General features: G+C 39.4%; 2 protein-coding genes across 3 annotated transcripts; one reads left to right on the top strand and one right to left on the bottom strand.

Moving 5' to 3' along the window:
- Positions 1 to 27: 27 nt before the first annotated feature.
- zdhhc14 (zinc finger DHHC-type palmitoyltransferase 14) lies at positions 28 to 20,820 on the bottom strand. Of its 2 annotated transcripts, none has more exons than XM_056764020.1 (9): positions 19,851 to 20,820; positions 14,767 to 14,927; positions 9,461 to 9,619; positions 9,230 to 9,367; positions 6,596 to 6,644; positions 5,390 to 5,492; positions 4,857 to 4,966; positions 3,523 to 3,625; positions 28 to 1,788 (listed from the first exon to the last, which is right to left on the bottom strand). In XM_056764020.1, exons 1-9 carry the CDS (start codon positions 20,099 to 20,101, stop codon positions 1,372 to 1,374), a joined length of 1,491 nt encoding a protein of 496 aa, XP_056619998.1. In that variant the 5' UTR covers positions 20,102 to 20,820; the 3' UTR covers positions 28 to 1,371. The 2 variants fall into 2 exon arrangements, with proteins under 2 accessions (XP_056619998.1, XP_056619999.1); XM_056764021.1 differs by having other exon boundaries at positions 28 to 1,743; positions 19,851 to 20,101.
- An 8-nt stretch (positions 20,821 to 20,828) lies between these two features.
- On the top strand, positions 20,829 to 25,336 carry tmem242 (transmembrane protein 242). The gene is made up of 5 exons (XM_056764022.1): positions 20,829 to 20,949; positions 21,400 to 21,540; positions 22,410 to 22,510; positions 24,499 to 24,636; positions 24,718 to 25,336. Exons 2-5 carry the CDS (start codon positions 21,456 to 21,458, stop codon positions 24,829 to 24,831), a joined length of 438 nt encoding a protein of 145 aa, XP_056620000.1. The 5' UTR covers positions 20,829 to 20,949; positions 21,400 to 21,455; the 3' UTR covers positions 24,832 to 25,336.
- The last annotated feature ends 102 nt before the right edge of the window (positions 25,337 to 25,438 follow it).

Genomic DNA, 25,438 nt, shown 5'->3' with positions numbered 1-25,438 from the left:
CACAAACGAACAAATCACTCACAGCACTTCTTTAAGAAACTGTGAATTTATTAACATCCACAATATTCCGCCTTTGCGAAAAAACAGTAAACTGCTTTTTTTGGCACAATCACATATCACCATAATGTGTTGGCACCTGGTTCAAATCGGATGCAAGAAAAACCCAAATATTTAACGAAAGCATCATTATCATAGATAATACCACTGAAGTTGTCCACAGAACCCCAGAGACAGATGGCAGTGACGTTGCATTATAGTCTCTTCCATTATGTGACCAAACTCCAATCACAGGCTGTACAAACAATCGTTGGTGTGATTCTCTGATGTCCCAACAGCTCAGGTAATGTTCGAAGACCACAAATGAAGAGATATAGTATGAGTCACATAGGAACAATGTCCATACAAATAATCCCACCTGTGGGCTGAATGACATCTTGTGAAAGACGCCCGCCTTGCGTCCACCGCCTATAGTGTACACCAGTAGGTTCCACATGTAAAAATCCCGTTCATGTTCTCCATACAGAAATAATGTATAATAAACAGATAAAAAAAATAGACAGTGGGTTTCTAAGTCATATATACCGTTATATACAGTGTGCCACAATTCATGGAACACGTGATTAGAATTTGCTTTAAAATATTTCGTTTAAAGGGATACTCCACACAAAAATTAAAGTTCTTTCATCATTTACTCACCCTCGAGTTGTTTCCAATCTTTATAAATTATTTTGTTCAATTAAGCAAATGTTTGTAACCAAACAGATCTGGGGCACCATTGACTACTATAGTAGGTAAAATGACATTGGTTGTCAATATTCCCCAAGAACTGTTTGCCTTCATACAATTTTCAAAGTATCTTAATTTCTGTTCAACAGAACACGAAGTATTTTTATGTACTATGGTAGTCAAGTTTGTTTATAAACATTCTTTCAAAGATCTTTGTGTTCAGCAAAACAAAGAACTTTATAGATATTTGGAATAACTTGAGCGTGAGAAAACGACGGCAGTTTTGGGTGAACTATCCCTTTAACACCCAAATTCATGCATGAAATCATAATATATCATCATAAACCTAATACCTTCATATACACTTTGGCTTGAAATTCCAATGGAGAAGGTGAACAGGAAAAATACTTTCAGAAAACCACTGAAAAAGTGTCCGGTCACTAATGCGTTCCATTAGTGAAGCTGCTTCTGTAAAACAGCTTGGTTATGTGATACCGGAGCTGGAAGACTTGCTTTGGTCCTCGCTTAGTCCTCAAGACATCAGTAAGTGCTGCTGTCTCCCCACAAAGTATTAGAAAGGCCCACCAGAGGCTGCTGTACATATATGGCTTTCGGTTCAGTTCGGCACCATTTAAAACACACTGTTCACACTGAGCTGAGCTTCACCAAACCCCGCACAGAATCTTCATGGAGCGAGTCTTGGCTGACGGGGTTGAAGAGCTGTGCCGGGTGGATGTGGTGGCCCAGGTGCGTGGCGCAGGGCAGGGCTGCAGGTGGGGAGGGCGTCTCCTCTGGACTGATGAAGTGTTGATGATGCAGGTGATGGTGGCAGTGCATCTCTGAGTCCCGCAGGGCCATCAGCTCTCCTCCGCAGTTGAGGCCGGGGATGGAGGAGGGCAGCGTGGGCTGAGAGGGGCCCAGAGTGGAACACGGGCCTCCCAACGGGGTCTTGGGTTGAAGGGTGGGACCCCCGCTCAGAACCACGGGCTGACTGTGGAGAAGCGGGTTGGTGGCGGCCTGCAAAACGAATTTGGTGCTCTGAATGCACTGGTCTTGAGCACACTGGAAGGAAGAGGGAAAGAGAAGGAGAGAGAGGATAGGCAGCAGGAAGTCAGACTTAACAAGGAAACATAAGAATCAAATGTAAGAAAAAAAGAAGTCGCAAGGATTCAAACTGCAGCAGAAATGGTCGCCAACATGTATAATATAAATGTCTTAATAACATACATAATATTATATTTGCAAATGATTATAGCAAATTGGCTATTTGAACGTTGTTTCTTACCTTAAAAATGAAAGTAAACAGCAGGTAATATGAGCCAAAATATTTCAAATTCACATTTCATGTCAAGTTTTTGTGTCATGAGGCAAGTAGCCTTGTAATAAGCGGGATAATGTTCTAGTTATCCCGAAATAAGCCCTGCGATAACAACCAGCTGCGTCCCTTACATAATGATCCTGCGAATGTCACGACATTGAAGCGTTCCAACAAGATGTTTTATCTATAATAAAACGCTAGTGGGTGCTGTAAATCAAAATGGTTCTTTAAAGAACCTTTGACTGAATGGTTCTTTGTGGAATCAAAAATTGTTCTATCATGGCATCGCTGTGAAGAACCTTTTAAGCACCTGTATTTTAGAATATATGGTTAAAAATGTTCCAAATTTTTTATTTTGTTCTAATATAGCAACTGAATTCATAACAATTATGTTGTTGTAATGGAAATGGTCAAAAGTGCTGTTTAAAATATTACATTGAATTGAAAATGTCTGGTTTTGGAAGCAGTCTCTTTTGGTCAGAAAGACACATTTTTCCCAGACTAAAATGAATGTTTGAGGTTTCCAAGTTTAAAATGACTTGCCCTGACATATCTTGAAATATATCAGTTCCATTAGTTTGTCTCAAGATGCTCAACAGAAATGTTTTTTTCCCAAGGCATTATTATAAAAGCGACTATCTTAATGTTACTAAGGCATAGTCCTGACTCAAAGGAACATTCGGCGTAATAATCAATGAAGTTTGCTGCCGTAACATGGCCGCAGCATATTATGAAAGATTAAAAAAAAGTTCAGCGGACCAAAAGTGTAAAGAAATACAGAAAAACAGAATAAGAACAGAATAACTATTTTTAAATGAACATTTTAGTCTTTTTTGTATTGATTTAAATCTAATCAATGAGATGAAAATCACCATGTAATAGCAAGTACAGAAGAAAACTTCTAAAGAAACATACGAATGAGATCTGGGCGTGTTTTAAGGCAAATTATCTGTCTATAATCTATAGATGGATGAATTTTACCAAAAACATACTGTTTTGCTAAAGTTTACAAGGGGTTATTCTAGGACATAATACATTGCAAACTTATAAAAAAACACTGCCGAAAAATCCCACGAGGGAATGAATAATTGCCTTTAAATCAGCGCCTGACACATCAGAATCCAGCAGCCCACACTGTCCCAGTCACTTTAATACTGCTGTGCGTTACAGAATGAATCAATGTGATCCACGTTCAGCATTTCATCCAATTCAACAGATTTGACATAAAATCAGAGTTGTATTTTATCTTTAGTATTCTTATTTTTAATCAAGTACATTTTTAAAGTATCTGTACTTTGTTTTAATTTTGGAAAAAATTACTGCACTACATTATGTAGCACATATTAGTTTCACTCTTTGACCTTTAATACAGTACTTAAGTACTGTAGTAGTTTCCCATTTTTACAAATACAGCCGCATTAGTACGATTCAATGACATACACACACACACAACAGAGGTCTGAGCACAGTCCACCTACCATATGACTCTGAACCTGATTGGAGGGACAGGCGCTGGTACCGTTCGTCTGGGCCACAGGCTGCGGGGTATCTGGCTGAACAAACCCTCTCCTGTCAACCAAACTGCAAAGAGAAAAAAACAAGCTAATACATTCTGATGGAGTCAGGAAATGTGGGCGAGGAAGCCGGAGGATCTGTGTGTGGAGTCCTCCTCCGGCTCAACATGCCCCCACACACACAAAGCAGATGGCAGCTAGTGATGCTGTGTGCCCACTTCTGCTTTATGTTCCTTTGCTCCACGTGAAACTCATTAACGGTGTGCCGAGCTCTCGTGTGGGTGTGTGAGCGTGTTTTGACGTCAGCAAACCTCCCCGCTCACCGAGACACCATCTAAACTAATTTAAGATGTGCCTCGGTTATCGAAGTAAATCCCATTTACAGGAGTAAGAAAGCCAGTTTTGTTTTGGGCTCTCGTATTCGTAAATGAGTTACAGAACTGCAGAGGTCACTATTCTTTTTACAAGATCAGCACGAAGCTCTTGGCTGATATCGCGCCTGGGTAATGATTTGCTGATGGAGTTCCAGTCGATAGACATCTTTAAAAAAAAATATCTGCAGGCTGGCTAATCACATTATTTGATGAGAATACAAGGATTTTGTACGCATATGCGGTTAATAGAGCCTTGGAAAATATAAAGAGACTCTTTCAAAACTATCTTCAGTTTTTCTGAATTTACTATTTACAGGTCTGTGTTTAGGCAAACGTATCATTTGTGTTTCATTCTGTGAACTGCTAACAATACTTCTCCCGAATTTGAAATATTGTATCTATTTGCAGAAAAATAAAACGGATGAAACAGGTGAAAATAACAGAAAAGATGTGCTGTGTTTTTCCAGACCTCAATTACTGCAAAGAAAATTCCTATATCATGAAATTCAAGTTCATATTCACTTTTAAGGAATTCAATAGAAACATTTGTACATGTATTTAGGAAAAGTAAAAAAAAAAGTTTATGTGTGATAATAGGCAAAAAGCCTCACCCCCCCCAATTCACAATAACTCAAAATTTCTACCCAAACAAATATTTTTGATATTAACAAATTGTTTATTCATTTTTTATTTTCAAATATTATTTATCTCGAGGCCCCTTGGAAGTCAGCTTGGCCCCCCGTTGAGAACTCTTGCCTTAATGTAAATGTTCATTTTTGACCCTGCATACTATTATTTGAAACATTAATGCTATATTCAAAAACAGTAGGCAGTACACAGTACATATAGAATACCATGCAGTCTCTCAGTGTTCAATTCTAAACACAACCAAGGAAACATAGAAATGAATGGTCTTGCGTTTACCTCGGCGGCAGAGGTCCACACAGCGCCGCGCAGCAGTTAGTGATGAAGTTTCCGTAGCTGTAGGGGTTGTAGTTGCCTTTGCCTCGTTTGGATGACCATGAACCTTTGATCTGAAACATTGAGAACTACAGTAGCTGAGAGGGACAAGCTGCAACACGAGAGCAGACAGCCAGATACTGAGAGAGCCTGAGATGAACGCTGTTCTCAATACAGCCTGGCAGTGGGATTATGGAAATGAGACTCATTATCTTGTCGGTTCTTCGAAGTGTTGTCAGAGAAAAATTCCCTTGGACTGCTTAAGAATTCTTTTCCTTGTTTAACTTTCTCGTTCTCTTATTTGTTCCTAGTTCATGGCCTCATACCCAGGCGAAAGATTCAACAAAGGTTTGTGACTGTATTGCCATTATTAGCAATGCAAAATTAATTTCATTGGTCATTTTTTCGTATAAACGTTGGTCCATTTAAACAACATCATGTTCGATTATTTCATTACTGATGAAGTAATAAATATACAGAAAAATGGTGGCACTCACATCTTCATTGGTGGTCTGGTTGGAGCTGATCAGGTAAGTGTGAAATCCTGACAGACCTACGATGGACCAGACGGAGAAAAAACACACCACCACTTCCAGAACAGTGCACGTGTTAAGGACAAAAGAAATCTATATTTGTATTAAAGGGATACTCGAGTAGTTCCAAACATGTATCAAGAAATTAAGAAGAATGTTAGCAACTGAAAGTATTAAAATTAAAATGTTAGTCAATGGTGCCCCAGAACGGTTTGATAACTACATTCTTCAAAATATCTTTTGTGTTCAAAAGAACAAAACCAATCTTCAATATTTTTTTCCAACTATGGGAGTCAATTGTGACCCAGAACTGTCAATTGCGAAAATTCATCCAAATATCTTTTGTATACACGTTTGGAACAACTCGTGGTTGAGCAATTCATGACATTTTTGGATGAAATATCCCTTTAACAAACACTTACAATATTATGAAGGGAAAAATGTACCTTTTAATTTACCCTCATGCCATCTCATGTGTATATCTATGACCTGCCTATTTCACAGCTCTCTGAAAATCTGGAATTTTTCTTGTAAGATATACCCGCCTTATATAAGATATAAGTAATGCTTAACTTAATACTGTTGTCCCTGGCAACCAGTCTCCTACACTGTGTCTCACATATCCTATCACACTCTTTCGTCTCACACGCTGAAATAACCTCCATTTATGTTGCACGCAGCCTCATAATAAACAGAATATTGTCAAATCTGATGATCCTTATCCCCAAATAACCCCTCATATTACATGATCAAGGAAATTATTTTTGTGTGCTCTTCGGATCCCATCAATGTTGTAACTAAGCATCCTGTATTGACATGCTTGTTTATGTGCTTGAGTCCATCATGAAGCAATGAATGTTGCTTGACAAGCAAATAATGACGCGTGTGAGCAGCGAGTGTGAACACGACAGCACCCACCGCAACACAAATCACTGTGATACAGACTGAGGGGAGATCTCGCCGATCCCAGACCTGCAAAGACTTCCCACAGACCGTATTAAATAACATATTTCAATGGTATTGAAAAGAGAGCGGTACGGAGACTTTCAGAGCCAGAGAGAGAGAGAGAAGAGTCATTGTGGCTGATGTGCTTTTCTGCAATTGTGTTCTGGAGGTGTGAAAACCAGAAATAGCCGCTTCCCACACGCACACACTTCAGTGAAAGGATATCTAGCTGGGCTGTCTTTGAGAGCGCTGAGAAAGCCAGTCCTGTTGGATCCTGCAGGAAAAGAACGGGTTACGTAACAAACAAAAGCTGTCATAGAAACAAGCAACTCGTATATGAAATGGCAGTCGGCGTAGTGAGAGCTGGAAAAGGAATTTAACCAGCTGCTGTTTCACAGACGTCTAAAGATGCTTTTACAGATAGAGACGCAATGCCTAGATGCTCCTTCAGTTCCCCATAGACACTTAAATATGGCATTAGCAGCTATTGGAAATTATGCAATATATCAAAAGACTCTCTTGTGATTTGATCTCAGGTGTTGCTGAAGACTGACTGAATTTAGAAATAACTTGGAAAAATATTTATTTTCTAGAGCTGTGTCACAATATACCACTATTGACAATAACCGTCATATCGGCAACCACTATAGGGCGGCAAGATTAATTGAAAAGAAACCGCATGCAATTTGGCGGATGGCTGCGACACTTTATGCGCAGCTTGTTAGTGAAATACTGTTGAATGCAGCTGCATCCGAAAGCCAGAGGGCGCACTCTCACAGAAACTCCAATGCTCTATAGAAGAAGTACCACCACACGTAGAACCAGAAAATTCCGCCTTCCTATCTGCATCTGGCATCTGTCTGTATGATAATAGAGTATATTTATAATGATAATGTTTGACGGGTGTTGCTTTGTTAAATGAACGTTTTAAGCAAATTAAACGCGCAGTGCTGTCAGATGGAGCAGCATTTCCGACAGATCAGAGCCGTGTTTCATGAACAAGCTGCGCATAAAACAATATTCGCAGCCTTTGCTATTTCACAATCGCAACAGCAACATCGATTTAATCACGATTTGAATGGGAATTGGGATTAAAAGTGCAGTCCTATACCATGATAATTGATATAATATCCCAAATAAAGGGATGATAAACTCTGTCATCGTTGACTCACCCTCTTATCATTTTAAACCTGTATGACTTTCTATCCTTTGCGGAACACAAAAGAAGATATTTTTTTAAACGTTGGTAATCGAACCACTGGTGTACCCATTGACTTGCATTTGTTTTGTGTCTATACAATAGAAGTCAATGGTTACCGCTGTTGTACGGTTACCAACATTCTTCAGAATATCTTATTTTGTGTTCTGCGGAAGAAGGAAAGTGATACAGGTTTGAAATGACATGATGGTGATGGGGAGTACTTGATGACAGAATTTTCATTTTTAGAATTATAAGTTTATTGATATCGCAGATAACTGTGTATTGAAAATCTGATATTATAACATCTGAGAACGCAAATGCGAGTCTGTAGATGCCATAACTTAACAAGTGTATCAACTGGTCTGTTGGTGTTCTGAACACCTTTTAGGATCTCACAGTCGTCTGCTGTCTTAACGCTAATGGTTTCCGGGGGGCGTCTCAGGAGAGATTGGTGAGTAAATAAAAGCACACTGAGTGTGCCCTGTCCAATAAACATCTTACAAGAACCATTTGTCACTACAGCAACCCCAGAATGCCCCTGTCCTCCTGGCCTGATTGATCAGTTTTTCAGTGCAGTAAACAGCGTTGGGTTCAGGCTTACAGACTCTTCATCACTCCCCCCGGGACTAAAACTGCTTTGTCAGCGTATTCCTGGCTACTTGCTGCCAGTCAAGGGCCAACAGGAGCTAATCGATGGGAACCATACTGCACCACAATGAAACACAAGCGTTCAGACTTAAAGGGACAGTTCAACCAAAAAATGTAATATTCTGTCATCATTAACTCACCCTTAAGTTGTCCTAAACCTGTGTTGAAAACAAAAGAAGATATTTGGAAGAATGCTTGTAACCAAACAGTTCTGGGGCACCACTGACCACCGTAGTATTTTTTCTACTATGGTAGTCAATAGTGCCCAAGAACTGTTTGGTTACAAACATTCTTCAAAATATCCTTCTTTGTGTTCAGCAGAACAACATACTTTATAAAAGTTTGTATCCACTTGAGGGTGCGAAAATTATGATAGAATTGTAATTTTTAATGAACTTTTACTTTCAATAAAAACTGGTGATTTCAAACAAAGTTAAACGTGATTGTTACAGTAGTAGTGAGTGCGCAAAAAACATGTTCTTTGATGTTATTTGTATCTTGTTTTCCATCTAAAATACTAAAAATTTACAAAATTAAATCATTGTGAAGCAAAATTGCACGTTACATCTTATACATGTTTGATCTTTTTATTATCTTTACTTATTATTACTTTTGCCATCAAATAAATTAATATTGGTTTAAGAATGTTTAAAGTCGCCATGAACCAGAAGTTGCGATCGTTTTTACTTCCATATTCAGACGCATTACCGTGTGGGCGTGGCTTGTGTTTTCTATTGCGATTTAATTGGTTGTAATAAAGCTGGAGTTGCATTTTGAAAATGAACCGGCAGCAGACTGACAGTTGGAGGGGTGGAGTTAACGGATGCTCCGCCCAAGCCGTCTAACTTGCATCATTTGAAATGTATAGCCAAGATTCTCAGTCATGGTAAAGTGCAAACAAACAACATGGTTGTTTATCTGAATACCATTGTAACTTATATTATTAAAATTTGTATGTATTCTGGAACCGAAGAATGATATTTCATAAGGAAGTTGGCAGACGCTCTTACTCAGTATGACGTGTGTAATGACGAAGGCAAAGATGAAAATGGTGAGGAAGGATAGAGACAGAATAAACAGGTAGAAGAAACGATAGTTCCTCCTTCCCACGCAGTTGCCCACCCACGGGCAGTGATGATCGAATCTCTCTGAGGAAGAAAATCACATGTTAGAATCCTCGCAAAGATGCGCCATCAAAAAACAAAAACATGCAAATAAAACACTTTTGCACACACGCTTACCCACGCAGTTGTCACACAGGCTGCAGTGTGAAGCCCGCGGTGGTCGGAAGATCTTGCAGGTGAAACAGTATTTTAGCTTGACTGTTTGACCGTTAATCGTCACTTCTCTTGTTCTGGGTGGCGGTCTGTAGCCTGGACCGCTCGGCCCGTTGGCTGCATCTGAAACATAACACAACAAACCCGAGGTCAACTCGGAAATTAAGCCCTTAAAGAAATACTATTATTATAAACATTTAAAGCTACAATCCGCGATCATTTTGTGGTAAAAATAATTAGAAATCAATAATTGAGTAAAATCAGTGTTCAAAACGATTGTCTTATCTTACCTTGATTCACAACGGTAAGCTTATAATAATGATTTATAATTTGCGCCGTTGGTCGCCCCATGCAGGAAATTGGAATTTGGGGGAGTAAGTCTTAACGTTATTACATCACGTCCGTAAACCCAAAAGAGAGGAACCGGCTAGTTTATCAAGTGTGTGTGGATGGCGCTGCAGCGGCACTGCAGCGGGTGACCGAGTTTTGTTCATTCTTATAAAAGTAGCTTAGAATCATCATCATCTAGATGGCTGTGTTTAAAAGCGATCATGTAAACATCTCAATTTATTAAGATCTGAGGCTAATTACATCTGTGGAATCACTAATTGTTTATAATAAAGTAACCTCGTGCACCGGAGAGCCAAAGTGACAGCTTCGTCCTAAAGAAAACGCTGCTTGAAAGGGATTTTGAGACTTGGCTCCGACATCCGAAAGGATTGCATTAACAGCAGGCACAGAGCTTGATTCATTCGCGCGGTGCAGCAGTGCCAAAGCACAACCCACGTAACGAAAATACCTCTGCATTTAACTGCAACTGGATGTTTAAAACTGTGATGGCAACACAGTGGCCAAACTGCCAGACTGCAGCTTTAAAAAATGTGATTTAATTAAAATCGAGTTTAAAAAGAAAAATATAATCAGATAAGAAATTTGCAGCCTAATTATTATTAAATCCAAAACGTTTTTAATATATAAAAGCGTGCATCTAGTAACTTTCTAGGCAGATGTATTTCTGGTAATCTATTTCTTGAATTGTTGCCATTCCAGTCCAGTCTCTGTTGAATTTCAATAAAATCAAACCTAAGGAGTGACAAAGTCATCTAACAGCAATGTGAAAGATTGACAGCATGACAAGACAAATACAACTGTGGTAAAAATCCAGATGATTACATAAAAATATTTTTTTATCTAAAAACATGCACGAATAGGACTGTTGTATTGCTTAAAGGTGAATATGTACTGGTTTTTTTTGCAGTATTTGAGATCTATTTTAATGTTTTGAGATCTATTTTTAATGTATAAGTAAATGTTTTAATTTGAAATTTGGGAGAAACATTGTAAGTGGTTCACAAAATGAAACCATTGTATCTCAACACATTCCTATGAAAAGAAAATTCAGAAAAACTGAAAATAAATTAGAAATTGGTCTCTTAACCTACTTTGACTTTATGTGATGCCATCATCGCATTTTTGTTGTGCATTTTATACCTTCTCAGTTTTTTAAGATGGGGTAACATGCTATGTTGGCTTCCAACATGCTGGCTTGTCAAAAACGAGCTGGACATATGACATAGTATTTCTGTAGTCGACACACTACCAACTTGTTTCGGAAAGTTTTTTAAAAATATTGATCTCCGTTTCGTAACAGGGATCCCATTCCTTTTTTAGGCCGTTTTCCCGGAAAAGCACACCCACGTGTCATCCACCGACCAAAAGAGCATGCCCACACATCAACCAGCCAGTGTGAGAAAGAGAAGCACGCCCATTAATGAAGCTTCACTCAGAAGGTCAAACTAAGTCATATGGTTTTTTTTTGGCAAATTGGTGCGTACATGCATAATGTAAACAACACAAAGAAATAATCCTATGATGTGTTGTGTGCTCGTGCTGTAGTTCTGTCACCCCTGCCTGCCTCCAGCAGACCAGATTGGTCTTTTCCTGGAAATAATCGTTCAGCTCTATCTCTCTTTAATAAATCTTTAAATTTCAGTCTGCTCATTAAGAAAAGCAAATCAAAAGAACATGCACAACTCCTACAGACTACTTCATTGATATATTTGTGCCCTGTGGGGTTCCACAGGGTTCTATTTTGGCTCTTTTTTCTCCCTCTTGGCTCAAATTTTTTAAAACATGTCTTTTATTGTTATGCGGATGACATCCGGGTTTATTTGCCCATTTTAACGCAATACTGTGGGTCTCGAGTCTCTTATGGCAAGTTTGGCGGATGTGAAGGCTTGGCTCTCATTAAATGTTTTAATTTTAACTAAAAGAAAACTATTATAGTTAAAAAAATAAAGAAATGATAGTTTTAAGTGGCGGTCGGGGACAGTGCCCTTGGACTGGCAGACGGGGTGGTGGTCCCTCTTTTTAAGAAGGGGGACCGGAGGGTGTGCTCCAAATATCGGGGATCACACTTCTCAGCCTCCCCGGGAAAGTCTATGCCAAGGTACTGGAGAGGAGAATCCGGCCGATGGTAGAACCTCGGATTCAGGAGGAACAGTGTGGTTTCCGTCCCGGTTTTGGAACACTGGACCAGCTCTATACCCTCTCCAGGGTGCTGGAGGGTTCATGGGAGTTTGCCCAACCAATCCACATGTGTTTTGTGGATTTGGAGAAGGCATTCGACTGGGTCCCTCGCGGCATCTTGTGGAGGGTGCTCCGGGAGTATGGGATTCGGGACCCTTTGCTAAGGGCTATCCGGTCCCTGTATGACCGGAGCAGGAGCTTGGTTCGCATTGCCGGCAGTAAGTCAGACTTGTTCCCGGTGCATGTTGGACTCCGGCAGGGCTGCCCTTTGTCGCCGGTTCTGTTCATAATTTTTATGGACAGAATTTCTAGGCGCAGCTAGGGGCCGGAGGGCGTCAGGTTTGGGGACCACACGATTTCATCTCTGCTCTTTGCGGATGATGTCATCGTGCTGGCCCCATCAGACCAGGACCTTCAGCATGCACTGGGACGGTTTGCAGCCGAGTGTGAACCGGCTGGGATGAGAATCAGCACCTCCAAATCTGAGGCCATGGTTCTCAGTCGGAAAAGGGTGGCTTGCTCACTTCAGGTAGGTGGAGAGTTCCTGCCTCAAGTGGAGGAGTTCAAGAATCTGGGGGTCTTGTTCACGAGTTAGGGAAGGATGGAACGGGAGATTGACAGACGGATCGGTGCAGCTTCTGCAGTAATGCAGTCGCTGTACCGGTCTGTCGTGGTGAAGAAGGAGCTGAGCCGCAAGGCGAAGCCCTCGATTTACCGGTCAATCTACGTTCCTTCTCTCACCTATGGTCATGAGCTGTGGGTCATGACCGAAAGGACAAGATCCCGGATACAGGCGGCCGAAATAAGCTTTCTCCGCAGGGTGGCCGGGCGATCCCTTAGAGAAATGGGTGAGAAGCTCGGTCACTCGGGAGGAGCTCAGAGTAGATCTGCTGCTCCTCCACATCGAGAGGGGCCAGCTGAGGTGGCTCGGGCATCTTTTCCGGATGCCCCCTGGACGCCTTCCCGGGAAGGTGTTCCGGGCATGTCCCACCGGGAGAAGACACCGGGGAAGACCTAGGATACGCTGGAGGGACTATGTCTCCCGACTGGCCTGGGAACGCCTCGGTATCCCCCGGAAGAGCTGGAGTAAGTGTCTAGGGTGAGGGAAGTCTGGGCATCCCTGCTTAGACTGCTGCCCCCGCGACCCGGCCCCGAATAAGCGGAAGAAAATGGATGGATGGATAGTTTTAAGCCAGTCTGAATTTTCAAATTCCATGACATTGGATTTGGGTGGGATGTCTCCGTGTTAGAAATCATGTGTAAAAAACATTGGTTTAATTTTATGATGGCTTTAAGTTTGACCGTCAAATAAATTCAGCTGTTAAAGCTTGCTTTTTTTCAGATATGTCTGCTCTCTAAGGCAAAACCTTTTCTTTCTTTAAAAGATTTGAAAAAGTGACTCATGCTTTTATTTCATCTAGACTGGACTGTTGTTACTCACTTTATTTTGGGATTAGCCAGACAGCTTTATCCTGCTTGCAGCTTGTTCAGAATGCTGCGGCTCGACTTCTAAGTAGGGCTAAAAAGAGGGAGCATATTACTCCTATTTTAAGCTCACTTGTTCATTTTAGAGTGGATTTTAAAATCTTGCTCTTTGTTTATAAATCTCTAAATGGTTTGGCCCCTGCTTATCTTGTGAGTTACTGATGGAGAATCGACCCACTAGATCCCTTCGGTCTTCCAACCAGGATCTACTGTTTACCCCTTAGTCAAGTCTTAAGTGCAAGGGTGATTGTGGTTTTTGTATTGCTGCCCCCAGGCTTTGGAATGCCTTGGCACTATTAGACAAGCTGGTTCTCTTAAAATATTTAAATCCAGATTAAAGACAAATTTATTTTCTCCAGCGCTGTGGCTGATGGGCTATTTGTATAATTTTATAATCTTCTTGTTTGTGTTTTTACTGGAAAGCACATTGGTCAGCAGAAGTTTGAATTAACTATGCTATACAAATAAACTAGTCATTCTCATTGTCATATTTCTTAATATCGACTGTCTAGTGTTTAAGCCTATGAGAACATAAAAACGAAAATTCCAATCCACGTTCATTATATGAAAAGCCCCTTTTGTGTTGTGCAAAATAAAGAAAGTCATACAGGTTTCCGGACTAACATTAGGGTGGGTAGAATTTCCATCTTTGGGCGACAATCTCCAGCATCTTCTAAGCATCATGCCGAATCCCTGGGGTTTACAGCAGTGTTTACTTGCTACTATATTATTAATTTGAACAGCAGGGACACATACAGTAAATCCAAGTCCTGAGCTGAAGAACCAAGTGCACTTCGAAGGCTAAGACCCAGTGAATTCCATTTCCCATCCCTTAGGGTTCACTGTCCAAATGTGGGACAATCTCATTAGAACCCTGAAAGTGACCACATTAAGTAATAACAAGCATATTCATACAGAGTCTGAGTGAATGAGATCGATTTGTGGTCCTCGCTGGCTGCTTTAATAACACCCTTAAGTACTCATGAACAAGTGCCAACTCAAAACTGATTAAAATCTCACACCGAAAAACGTGAACGAATACTTTAAGAGACTTGGAATCTTCGTCAGGTATAAATATTTTAGTAGATTTTATATTACTCCAGGCTGACAGCAGCATGCATTATTCATATCACACGCAAATGCGAACAACATCAAAATGCTTTGGCTTCACACTGAGCATTCTCGGCAGAGACCTGAACATTCAGCTCCATGTGAAAACAAACAGGAAGAGCTATCATCTCAGCATTTCCTCTCACCTATCTGTCTCTCTATGTCCGCCGCTTCCTCTGGTGTGGCCCTGGGCAGGACGCCCGGGTCGCTAAAACTCGCACGGAGCAGCATTCCCATCACAAAGAAGAAGAGCACTCCTCCGATGGCCGGAATGGCTGGAGTCAGGTTTGACGCCAGAAACGGACAGCTAAAAGAGAAGGAATGGAAACTGTATAAATTAAAGCTGCTTGTGTGTTGCTAAATGCAATGTTACTATATTGCGTAAAAATGCAGTGTTGACTTTAAACTTCAGTTTACATCCCTTCCCTGCTGAAAAAAACAATCGAAACTATTAAAGAAGTTGTAATGGTTTTAAAGGGATTTGTATGGAAACTGTAAGGGTGTCTACTGGTATGTGGTGGATTCTATTGGTGGGGTTTTAAATCCTACTTGAATAATGCCCAAAAATGAATTTTATATTGGTTTTAATGGAAAAAGCAATTGGGTTGTAAGGGTATTCTGATGTAAACTATTGCAACTTTTGTGTGTTTCTGTGTTTTTTCAGCAGGGTTTGCTTTAGTTACGTTAAAAAAGTAAATTTGTTAAAAAGTTTTTAATGACTCACAAATTACATCTTAAAATAAGCCACGTTCCTCAATACCAAAACCTGAATACAAGAAGGACAGAAATATAATCTAAAACGTAATTTATTACACCCAACTAGGGATGTAAGGAGGGTTCGCTGTGTTTACAGCAAACTTGCTTTACAAGGATCTCAGTTTATGCCAGCAAATGTGAAAATGCTGATAAAACTGTAAAAAATCCAAGCTAGGAAAGGCACAAAGTCTTTGTTTATATTAAAGACAAAAGGCTTCTTTTAATTTGTAATGTATTAATCATTTTTTATTTAATTTTTGAATTTAATTTTATTTTTTTGTTATCTGACATTTTTATTTAACAAAGAAATGTGCAGGATTTTAAAAGGGCACTGGGTATTTGTTCATTTCTAATTTGTCAACTCATTTTGGCAAAAAGGAATCGTGATTCATGATAAATCGTATTGTGAGATAAGTATCATGAAACGAATCAACATTGGAAATTGGAAAAGCATTAAAACCCATTATAATATACATTTTTGTCCACACTGGATGCAGCACGGTGCGACAAACCAAATAAAACCCATTGTGTCGCGTCCGATGTAGACATGGTGTAATATGTTTGATATGTTGTTTGTATGTGTTACTGTAATATGTTACTTTAATAGTCATACCGTTTTCTTTAAAAATGTCAGATTGCCTGAATGCAGTCATGTGATTTGTTCAAGGTTTTGTGTTATTTTTTCTTACGGTCAGCTGACCGACTCTCTCTCCTCCAGAGGGGAAGCACTTTTCTTGGCTTGTAAGCATCTTTACAATCGCACACACATGAACGTGTTTTCACATTTTCGACAAAAATGTAATGAGAGATTGTTTTTCTAGTTCTTAACTAAGAGAACACGAGAGCTCCAGTGATAAAACTGGGGGCTAGAAATCTACAGCTTCTTGGAGACGACCCCCAAACTTTTTCTTTTCGTCTGTTGCAAACAACGAGTACAACTAGATTACACTGAAGTGTGTAAGAATGTTAAAGTTTTAAGAACATAAATCTCAGGATGGATTTAATGAAAACTTTGTTGAACTTTGTCACTGATAAGCATTGGTAGTAAATTGGCACATGACATTCACATTTTGGTGTCAGGGGGCATTGTTTCCTTTTAAAATAACTTGACACATTTATGACGTCACTTTACAAACCTATTATGTTCAAATACTTTAAAAAAAATGTATATGTTGAATTTATGTTTTGGCAGGTGGTACAACTGTCCGTACAATTGACCAGATTAAGATTATTTTAAAAAATAATATCTAAATAAGACACTATAGAATTACTTCATATTTTGAAGCTTTGCTGTGAGCAAATTTAACAAATTTCAGTAGTTTTAAAGATGTTGAGATAAATGAAAAAATATTGTACAACAATTTTGATGGTCTTAAACATAGTCCTTTTATTAAAGGGATAGTTCACCCACAAAATTAAAATTCTGTCATAATTTACTCACCCTCAGGTTGTTCAATGAGATCTGTTTGGTTACTGACATTCTTACAAATATCTTCCTTTGTGTTCAGCAGAACAAAGAAATGTATACAGGTTTGGAACAATTTAAGGGCGAGTAAATGATGACAGAATTTTTATTTTGGCGGTGAACTGTCCCTTTAAGAAGTGAAACAGTATTAACAGTCTCCATGATACTGCATCATTCAGAGGACCCCAGATGATCCTTCTGGCTGAATAAAAGATTTGTAGATAAAAACTAGAAGTATAAACGTGGTAGCACATGCAAAAGCTAATACAGGCATCCAAATAGAACTAGGTTCACTGTAATTTACAATAATCGCAAAAGTCATGTGTTGCACTAAAAATATTGACTATAATTTACTTTGTTGCACCACATGAGATACCCTTTAACATCTAAGGCACACTTTCTTGCAAACACTTCAGCATGTTCAAAATCGTCATTTGATTGACACGTTCTTTAACAGTCTTGCCTGGAAACAACACAAAGCCGTCTGAAGAGGTAAGCTGTTGAGTGAAAAAATCATCAAGATAGACTTAACGCTAAATTCCTAAAACTATGTGAGATTCACGGTTCAAATGACACAAATATTATTGTTTGTTTTAGATGTAATGCAATGTTTATACACGATTTAAGGTTCAAACTTTTCCACATACTGTTTATGTTTGTATCTCCTCTTTGCCCCGCCTCTCTGAAACACACAGATTTTTCACAAAGCTCATCACTCTGAAAAGCGAGATGTGATAGGTTTGTGATTGGCCAGTTAACCAGTGAGTAGTGATTGGTCGAATACCGCAAGCTTGTGACTAAAATGAAACGCCTCTTACCATATTTGGAACATCAGGTTCTAAAGCAATTGTACTGACAGGTACCCCCACCTTTCTTGTGTATACATTTGAATGGTCCTAGTCAAATCAGACCACCAACTAACCTTGATTTGTGGGGGTGTGGTTACACAAGTCATTTCAGGCAGGTCTGGGTGAGCATTCGCTTTAAGATAGAATGCATCTTTTGTTCTGACACTAAATTTTTTGCAATTTTACATGTCCAATACATGCACGGGCAACTTATAACACAACAAAGACACAGAAAACAGTTTCGCACCATATGACCCCTTTAACTTTTGACACGTCTGTTAATGTACACCGCAGTTTCTCTGGGGACATTCCCACGCCTCAAAACATGACGCGACACAAAACGAAACGTGATTGGTTGCTGCCAGTCATATGGCCTCTTGACCTTCAGTTAGAATGTCTGGCTATTACACAAGACTAGACATACCCTAACCAGTCAAAAAGCCTGTGAAAAATACATTTACATGTAGGGAAATTTTATTCACGGAGTAATGATGACATTTTTCTATATGAGAAACTTTAACCATTAAAGTTAAAACGTTTTATTTTGCAAACTGGGTTCAATCTGTCTCCACTAGTTGCTGTTTTCTTTTGCAATTTGATGGCTGTTAAATTGACTAAAACAAGGCATGGCAATTAAATTAGCCAAAACGGTCAGATGTTATCGACTGGCATGTTAAAACAGCTATTCACCGCAGGGGATTTTAAGAAAGCCTTCCCGTGTTTACCACTGCTTTTAGACTTTAGCATGCTGTAGTTTACTCTAAAGCTTCATTGTAAAGTCCTCTCCAGGAAACAGTTATGAACACATTATGATAGACTGAGAGGTTGTAAGGGGCCGTTACATCCTGACACACATAAGGACTTTCATTCTGGCCACCGTTTAAATTACGTCGTACTTGTACTTTGTAAATGTAGTTTCTCAATTCTAACACACATGTTTGCATGGCAGACTTTGGTATGCTTTTAAAAAAACGTCCTGCCCCACAGACGACCGCTGTAAGTGCATTACAGGAAACTCAATGTTTATGTGATTTTACAAGCTTGGGTACGAGTCGAAAAGATTTCCCATCTACCATGACCGTGATATACGAGCTCACTGGAGACAGCTAGATCATTATTTACGCCTTACAACGGATTCAGAGTAAACAGGCCGCACTAAACTGCGCAAAAATGCCAACACAAATGTCTTTGGCGGACGATGTGATTTCCGAGATCTGGCCTTAATGGCTTTAAAGGCCTCTGTAATGACTTTCCAAAAAGCAGGACACAATTAACCCTAAAGCACAGAAAATAAAACTGCGGGCTGGGTCGTCCCGTTGTTTCCTAGGAGACACAGCCTGTTCCAAAAGCACACAAAGATCGAGAAGGGGAAACCGTTGCCATGGAAACAGGACCACACCACGTCTATGTTTTGGAAGTTGTGGTATGGAATGTATGGGCTTCGGAGAGATGGGGGATGGGACGCATCCTGTGCAGCAGTCTCAGGACAACACTGACACGTTCTTCAGCAAAGAACGATGGATGAGCGGACGAGCGTAGGATGAATTTATTGCGACCACCTGACACGCTGGCTAACAGTGTAAAATGCTCGCTTGTTTTTTACCAACAGTGAACCCACACAGCTCCGAGCACAAGGCTCGCTTGTGTCCAGTTTGTCGGAAGTGTCCGGAATCCAGAACGTTATACATGTTACTACATCTTCATCTAAGCTTAGCACAATGAATTGTGTCATAAGTTGAAATGTTCGTAAGCTTACTGGCTTGTTTTGAGTGCGCTCCAAAATGTGCATACCATCTAAAACGCCCAGATAGCAGCACATGTAAGATGTCTGCTAAAGATCTGCAAAACATCTGCGGTGTAGAAAAATCTTATAAAAATCTTATAAATCACAACTTGCATCTTATACGACTATATGACATTTGACAGGAAATCTTCCAGATGTAATGCAGACATCAAATAGACGTCTCCCAGATGCATATGTGCTATCAGGGATATCTGACACAAAAACTCTTATCAAGGGCGATCTCAAAAAACAAGGCGAACTAGGCAGATCTGTTTATCCAAGTTATCTTAATTCTACTCAAATAAAAATGAATCACCCCACGGTGTCGTATTGTCTGGAAAAGAAAGTGTTACTTCAGTACCCTCCTAATACACTTACTCAAAAGCAAAGAAGAGGCCACTAGTCACCAAGATGAGAACCATGGTAAGGTAGAAAACCCCCGTCTGCTTTGCCATCATAATCCTCCCGTTGCAATAAAACTTATTTCGGCCAGGAAAGGCCTGCCACTTCCTTTTGATCTTCTTTCTGGTGTGAGGGGTCTCTATAGGCAAGGAGTTGTGTGTACAAATCTGATTGTACTGGCACTCTCTGATGGGCTCCTCTCCTCCTAGATGCATGTTGCCTGTCATTGACCCCCAAAACAGGCTGGAAAAGTGAACCAGGAATTCAGACGTTCTCCAGTGAAAAAGGAACAGACGAAACAGCCGGATCCTGGAGGAACATCACTGATAAAGAAAGCATCACAACACCCAGTCAAACCAAACCAAGCAACCATTTTCGTTGCTGCATGTTTTGAAAGGAATCTTCAGTTTTTAAAAGCAGTGGATTGACAATGACATCCGTGTGTTTGTTTGGATAACTGATTCATTACAGATGTCTTCACAACAGGATGCGCTCCAGGAGGACGCGAAGGCATGTGGGCATCACGTCCAGAAATGTCGCTTTGTTTCCTTGTCAAACACGCGCTCCGATGAACTCAAATCCACAGAAAACATTCAAACGCGTCCTTCCGACGTCCTCTCATATCCCGCTCGTCAACGGATTTGTGGCGCGTGAACCGCAGAAGAAACGTTATACCGATGTCGCGAGGCGAATATTAAAACATCAGACAGAGAAGAGCAATGAGAGAGTTTGTCATCTGTGTCGAGAGAAGCTGATGTGGAGGGAGGAAATCACCGCGTGAACTGCGCGAGCTCTGAGAGCGCGATGACCCTATAAACGGCGGTCGTGTCTCAAACACTAGCGAGCTGACTTCCTACATAACGTTTTTTAAGCATGAGCGTCAAACCCCAGCGCGAGCTGAAGTCAGTCATGTGAGCTTCCTTGACTGTATTTTACGCACGTGCGTCAAACCTGGTGAATTGTGATACTGTTGGCTTTCGATAGGTGAGCTCAGAGCTGACTTGTTCGACGTCATTTTCTTCCGTTTCTGAGGTGGCGATTTAGGAAACCGTGTATTCATAACCTAATAATACAGGTTAGTTATGCTGTAAAATAGTACAGAATACTCAAATAAAAATGGTTGTTACATTAATTAATATATACTGTAGCACATGGAGTTCACAAATGCCGCCCGTGTAGGCAGCTCAAATAGGTTTTGACACACAACCAATCTGATTATTTACTCACATAAACATACGAATATTTTCGACAGCACTAAGCCTCGAGGTTAATTATGATTTGTAAATCAAATATTTCAATTATTTTTGTAGAATTATTGATCTGTGTCAAGTTGGCATTGTGATACATCAAAACCCAGTCTTGTATTTAACGTTGTATTTGGTTTAATAAGTTATGCAATTTTCGTATAACGTATAAAAATACGCTATACGTCTGAATATAATTACAGAACTGCTTAAAACGAAAATTCGTTCAATGACACGTTATTAACAAACCCTCTTAATATTTGTTTTGTGGGATGTGAAAGGTTCCGCCGGACAACATGTTTCCAGCGGACGAGTTAGTAAGTGGGACGCGTTAAAGATGTCAGTTCACCAGGAGAACACGAGTGTGAATGTTACTGCAGAGAATGACAGGGATAAGGACGACAAATTACTCTTGATCAAAGGTTTGTTGTCATTTAATAACGTGTGCAGACACTATCAGAAAGTGAGGGCAGCTCTTATTAACTGTTGCACGATGTCATTCATGAAGCAGCTGTCGGGAGAACCAACCTTAGGTCAGATGGGTCACATCAAACAAATGTAATGTTGTTGTACGTTTGTTATCTTTCGGCCTTTTTTAAAGAGGTGGTATAGCAAAAAATCTAAAATATCAACCGGTTGTTATTGTTGACGTTATACTGTTTTATTATTATTATTATTACTATTGATGCAGTTGTTATGATACTAGAAATAATAATAATAAATAAATATAAAATTTAAAAAGCGGTTGAATTGTGGGCTGCTTATAAAAATATAAATAAATCACAATAAAGCCCAACAATGACCACCAAGTTATTTGGCTGCTTTGTTTATAAAAGTAATTTTCCCCATTATTTTCTCCTTTAAAAAGCAAATAGAAATTTAATCATAGTCAGCAGTTTTATGCAATTTTGTAAATGGTACAGCAACTTCTGATTGGTGGAGTTTATGGGTAGTGTAGTTCATTGGGCATTTATCTTGACAATATGTTTGCAATTTACAACCTCAAGGCAAAGGTTCTGTATTAAATTTGGATCATTAAAAAAATGATCATAATAAACATAATTGTATTCTTTTTAACTAAATACGCTAGCAAGTGTTCAAATAAAGAGTGTTGTGCAATAGCAATTGTAGTTTACATTTAAGTGTTTAGGAGATGCTTTTATCCAAAGTGAGGAGGATATCGAATGACGCACTTAAACATATAAGGGGAATAACATGAAAATGTGCAGTTCGCTTTCATTTGTATCAGCATGTTAACCTGTGTGTGGTGTGACTTGTTTATGTTATGCAGGTAGCGCTTTTCTCACTACCCTGGCCACTGCAGGCATGATTGCAGGGTTTGGTACCACCCTTGCCATGGCTAAGAAGAAGAGTCCCAATTGGTTCAATAAGGTATCGGAGTTTTCAGTAATATAATAATAACATAGTACTAATGTCAGTTAAACCAGTGGTTCTCAAACTGTGGGGGCCCCAAGATGGACCCAGGGGGGCCACAGATTTTGTGACATTTTATGAAATATAGAAATGTATCATAGATTTTATGCAATAAAACATCAGAAAAATAAGACCACCAACCAAAGGAATTGATGTTCCAACTTCCAGCTTTATATAACTGAATATGCTTTTGGTTTATTTAAAATTCTAAGTTTAAGATTATATTAAAGTTTTTGGACACTAACTTATGTGTTCATATTTTAGTCATATTTTAGAATAATAATAAACTTATAAAAATCTAAATGAAATAAAACTTAGGGAACTATGGGAATTATGTAAAAAATTATGTTATATTTGATCATCTTCACCGTTTGACTAGAATTTGCAGAAATCTTTTCCTGTCATTTTATTAAGCAGCTTCTTGAGGTGTCACGCTGAGATGCTTTTAAAACCATTTTAAAGGAGTTCCCATCTATTCTACATTTACATTTAGTCATTTAGCAGACTATTTTATCCAAAGCTACTTACAATGAGTTTAAGGAGCAATAAGCGATATGTCATACAGGAGCAATAATGCAATAGGTGCCGATACAAAGTTACTGGTTTAAACAAAAAGCTAGACCACTACCTGTTGAGAGAAAGTGAGGGTTATTTTTTTCTTCTTCATTTGTCTGTCAAGTCTGTGCTCTTATTGGCTGCTCTTTCTTCATTATTAAGTCAAAGTCATCCATTTCAAAATATAATAATAAGTAAATCTCAGACTGTCCCACATCCCCTATGCCCTTATTCACTGCTCCCTAGATTACATCATTGAAATGGTCCACTTAAAGGATGAACAAGCCAATTCGGACGGCAAATTGCAGTGCACCGGAAGGGATGCAGGCTGGGTTTTTTGCAGATATGTGGGAATTTGTTCGGCCTCACAACAATCAATAGAAGCTAGCTGTTGAGAGTTCACTGGTTTACACTTGTTGTTGCAGTGCATCATGGGATTGAATGAATACACTTCGTATGTCCATGTTGTTTATAGAGAACAGTGCTTTTTGTCCTGATTCTTAAGAAACATGCCCAAAAAGAGATGATTCCAGAACATGATGCTCTGTTCATAATGTTTTTCGATGTCTGCAGAATGCAGAGGTCAAATAACAGCTAATCTAATATGTAGAGCACTGAAGAGATAAATGACATTAAAGCTGGTAACATCATTAGTGTGTCTGTATCAGGAAGTTTTCTTGACTTCTCTACACAAACAACTAGTTTAGTCGGCATGTGCATTAAAATATGTGCATTAAATTACACGGCATTGTGAAATAAAAATGGACATAAAGTATTTTTCTGGTCTTATTACTGTGTGCATACAATGTCAATAAAGATTCATGCATTCATTATGTCAAATTAATTTAAAAAATTGTAAAATTCTGCACTTGTCTGATTTATAAAGTAATGTCATCTGTTAACTTGACGACCATGCTCCTGTTTGACAAAGGTCAGATTTTCTCGCTTCCACAAAGTACGAAATATGCTTATTTAAGTATTTTAAAAAATGTTAGAGTAACAACGTCCTAGGAGTTGGGAAAATTGTAGGCCCGGTTTCACAGACACGGCTTATCTTGAGCCAGGACTATGCTTTAGTTGAATCAAGATATTTATGTGGCTTTTATAAAAGAATACATTACTGGTGTGTAACTTAAAAAAAAAACAATGGCACTGTTATATTTTAAAGATATTTCTGGGCAAGTTATGTTCAGTTAAAACAGATCACACATTCATTTTAGCCTCAAGCCTTGTCTGTGAAACTGGGCTAACGGCGTAGAGTCTAGGCCAGGTTTACTGCATGCTACCATTACAGCAGAAGAGGACAAGAAAGTCAGTATCTTTAACATTTTACGCTGATAATATACTTTGTAATAATAACACAAGATGCATTTTTGTCTCCACATGTTCAGGGTATAATGGGAAGTGCTGCGGTTCCAGAAAGTGGCGCTTCATTAGCGTTGCGAGCGCTGGGCTGGGGTTCACTCTACGCCTGGTGTGGTGTTGGCCTCCTCAGCATCACCATATGGAAGGCCCTGGGTGTCCACAGTGTACGTGTCTCATCTCGTCACTTCATAATTCCTTCTTTAATATGCAGCTGTGGTTAGATATGTACCATTTCTCTATTGCAGCTGAAAGAATTTCGCCAGAAAATGCAATCCTTTTTTCCCGCCATCCCTAAAAATGCAGAAGCTGCGGAGGACTCTGCTCCGTTCGACTGGGATTCCATCTTCAAGTCAAAATGAGCAGAAATCAGACTTTTTCAAAACGCAGTCTTAAATAACTGTATGGACTTTATTTTTATCAGGTGGTCTGCCCTTGCGATAGTCAACATTCATTTGACTACTTTTGAGCAACTGTAGTTCATATACTGTACAGGGTCACAGCGTTGTGGAGAACGCTGTTGAAGACCAGCCAGACTCAGTGGGATTGTGTTTGACTTCATTTTGTTGGAGTGCCAAGAAGAATTTTAGAAGACAAGAGCCATTCATTCCTGGAGTATAACACAATAATCACACATTTGTAATATTGTAAATATGTACTTAATATAGTATGTATACTCGCACTTTTGACAGTTGAGCATTTTCAGCTCATTTGTGTGAGCCTATTGAATAGAAACTGCCATTTGACCGGCGTATATTTCTTGCAATTACTTGAGTAACAAAATAAAACTGTGCTCTTGTGATAATGTGGCATCATGTGGCTTGGAATTCATAATAAAAGCGTCATGCAACTTTTTTTCTCCGATAACTGCTTTCAGTGTCTTTGAAAAGCACGACTTCCTAGAAAAGTAAGCCAAAGGATGAAACTATTTTACAGCGCCCTGCAGTGATAACTGAAGTTAGAAAAGCA

The sequence above is a fragment of the Triplophysa dalaica genome, chromosome 13 (assembly GCF_015846415.1).
Source record: "Triplophysa dalaica isolate WHDGS20190420 chromosome 13, ASM1584641v1, whole genome shotgun sequence".
Classification (NCBI taxonomy): Eukaryota; Metazoa; Chordata; class Actinopteri; order Cypriniformes; family Nemacheilidae; genus Triplophysa; species Triplophysa dalaica.
This window is presented reverse-complemented; position numbering and strand designations above follow the sequence as displayed.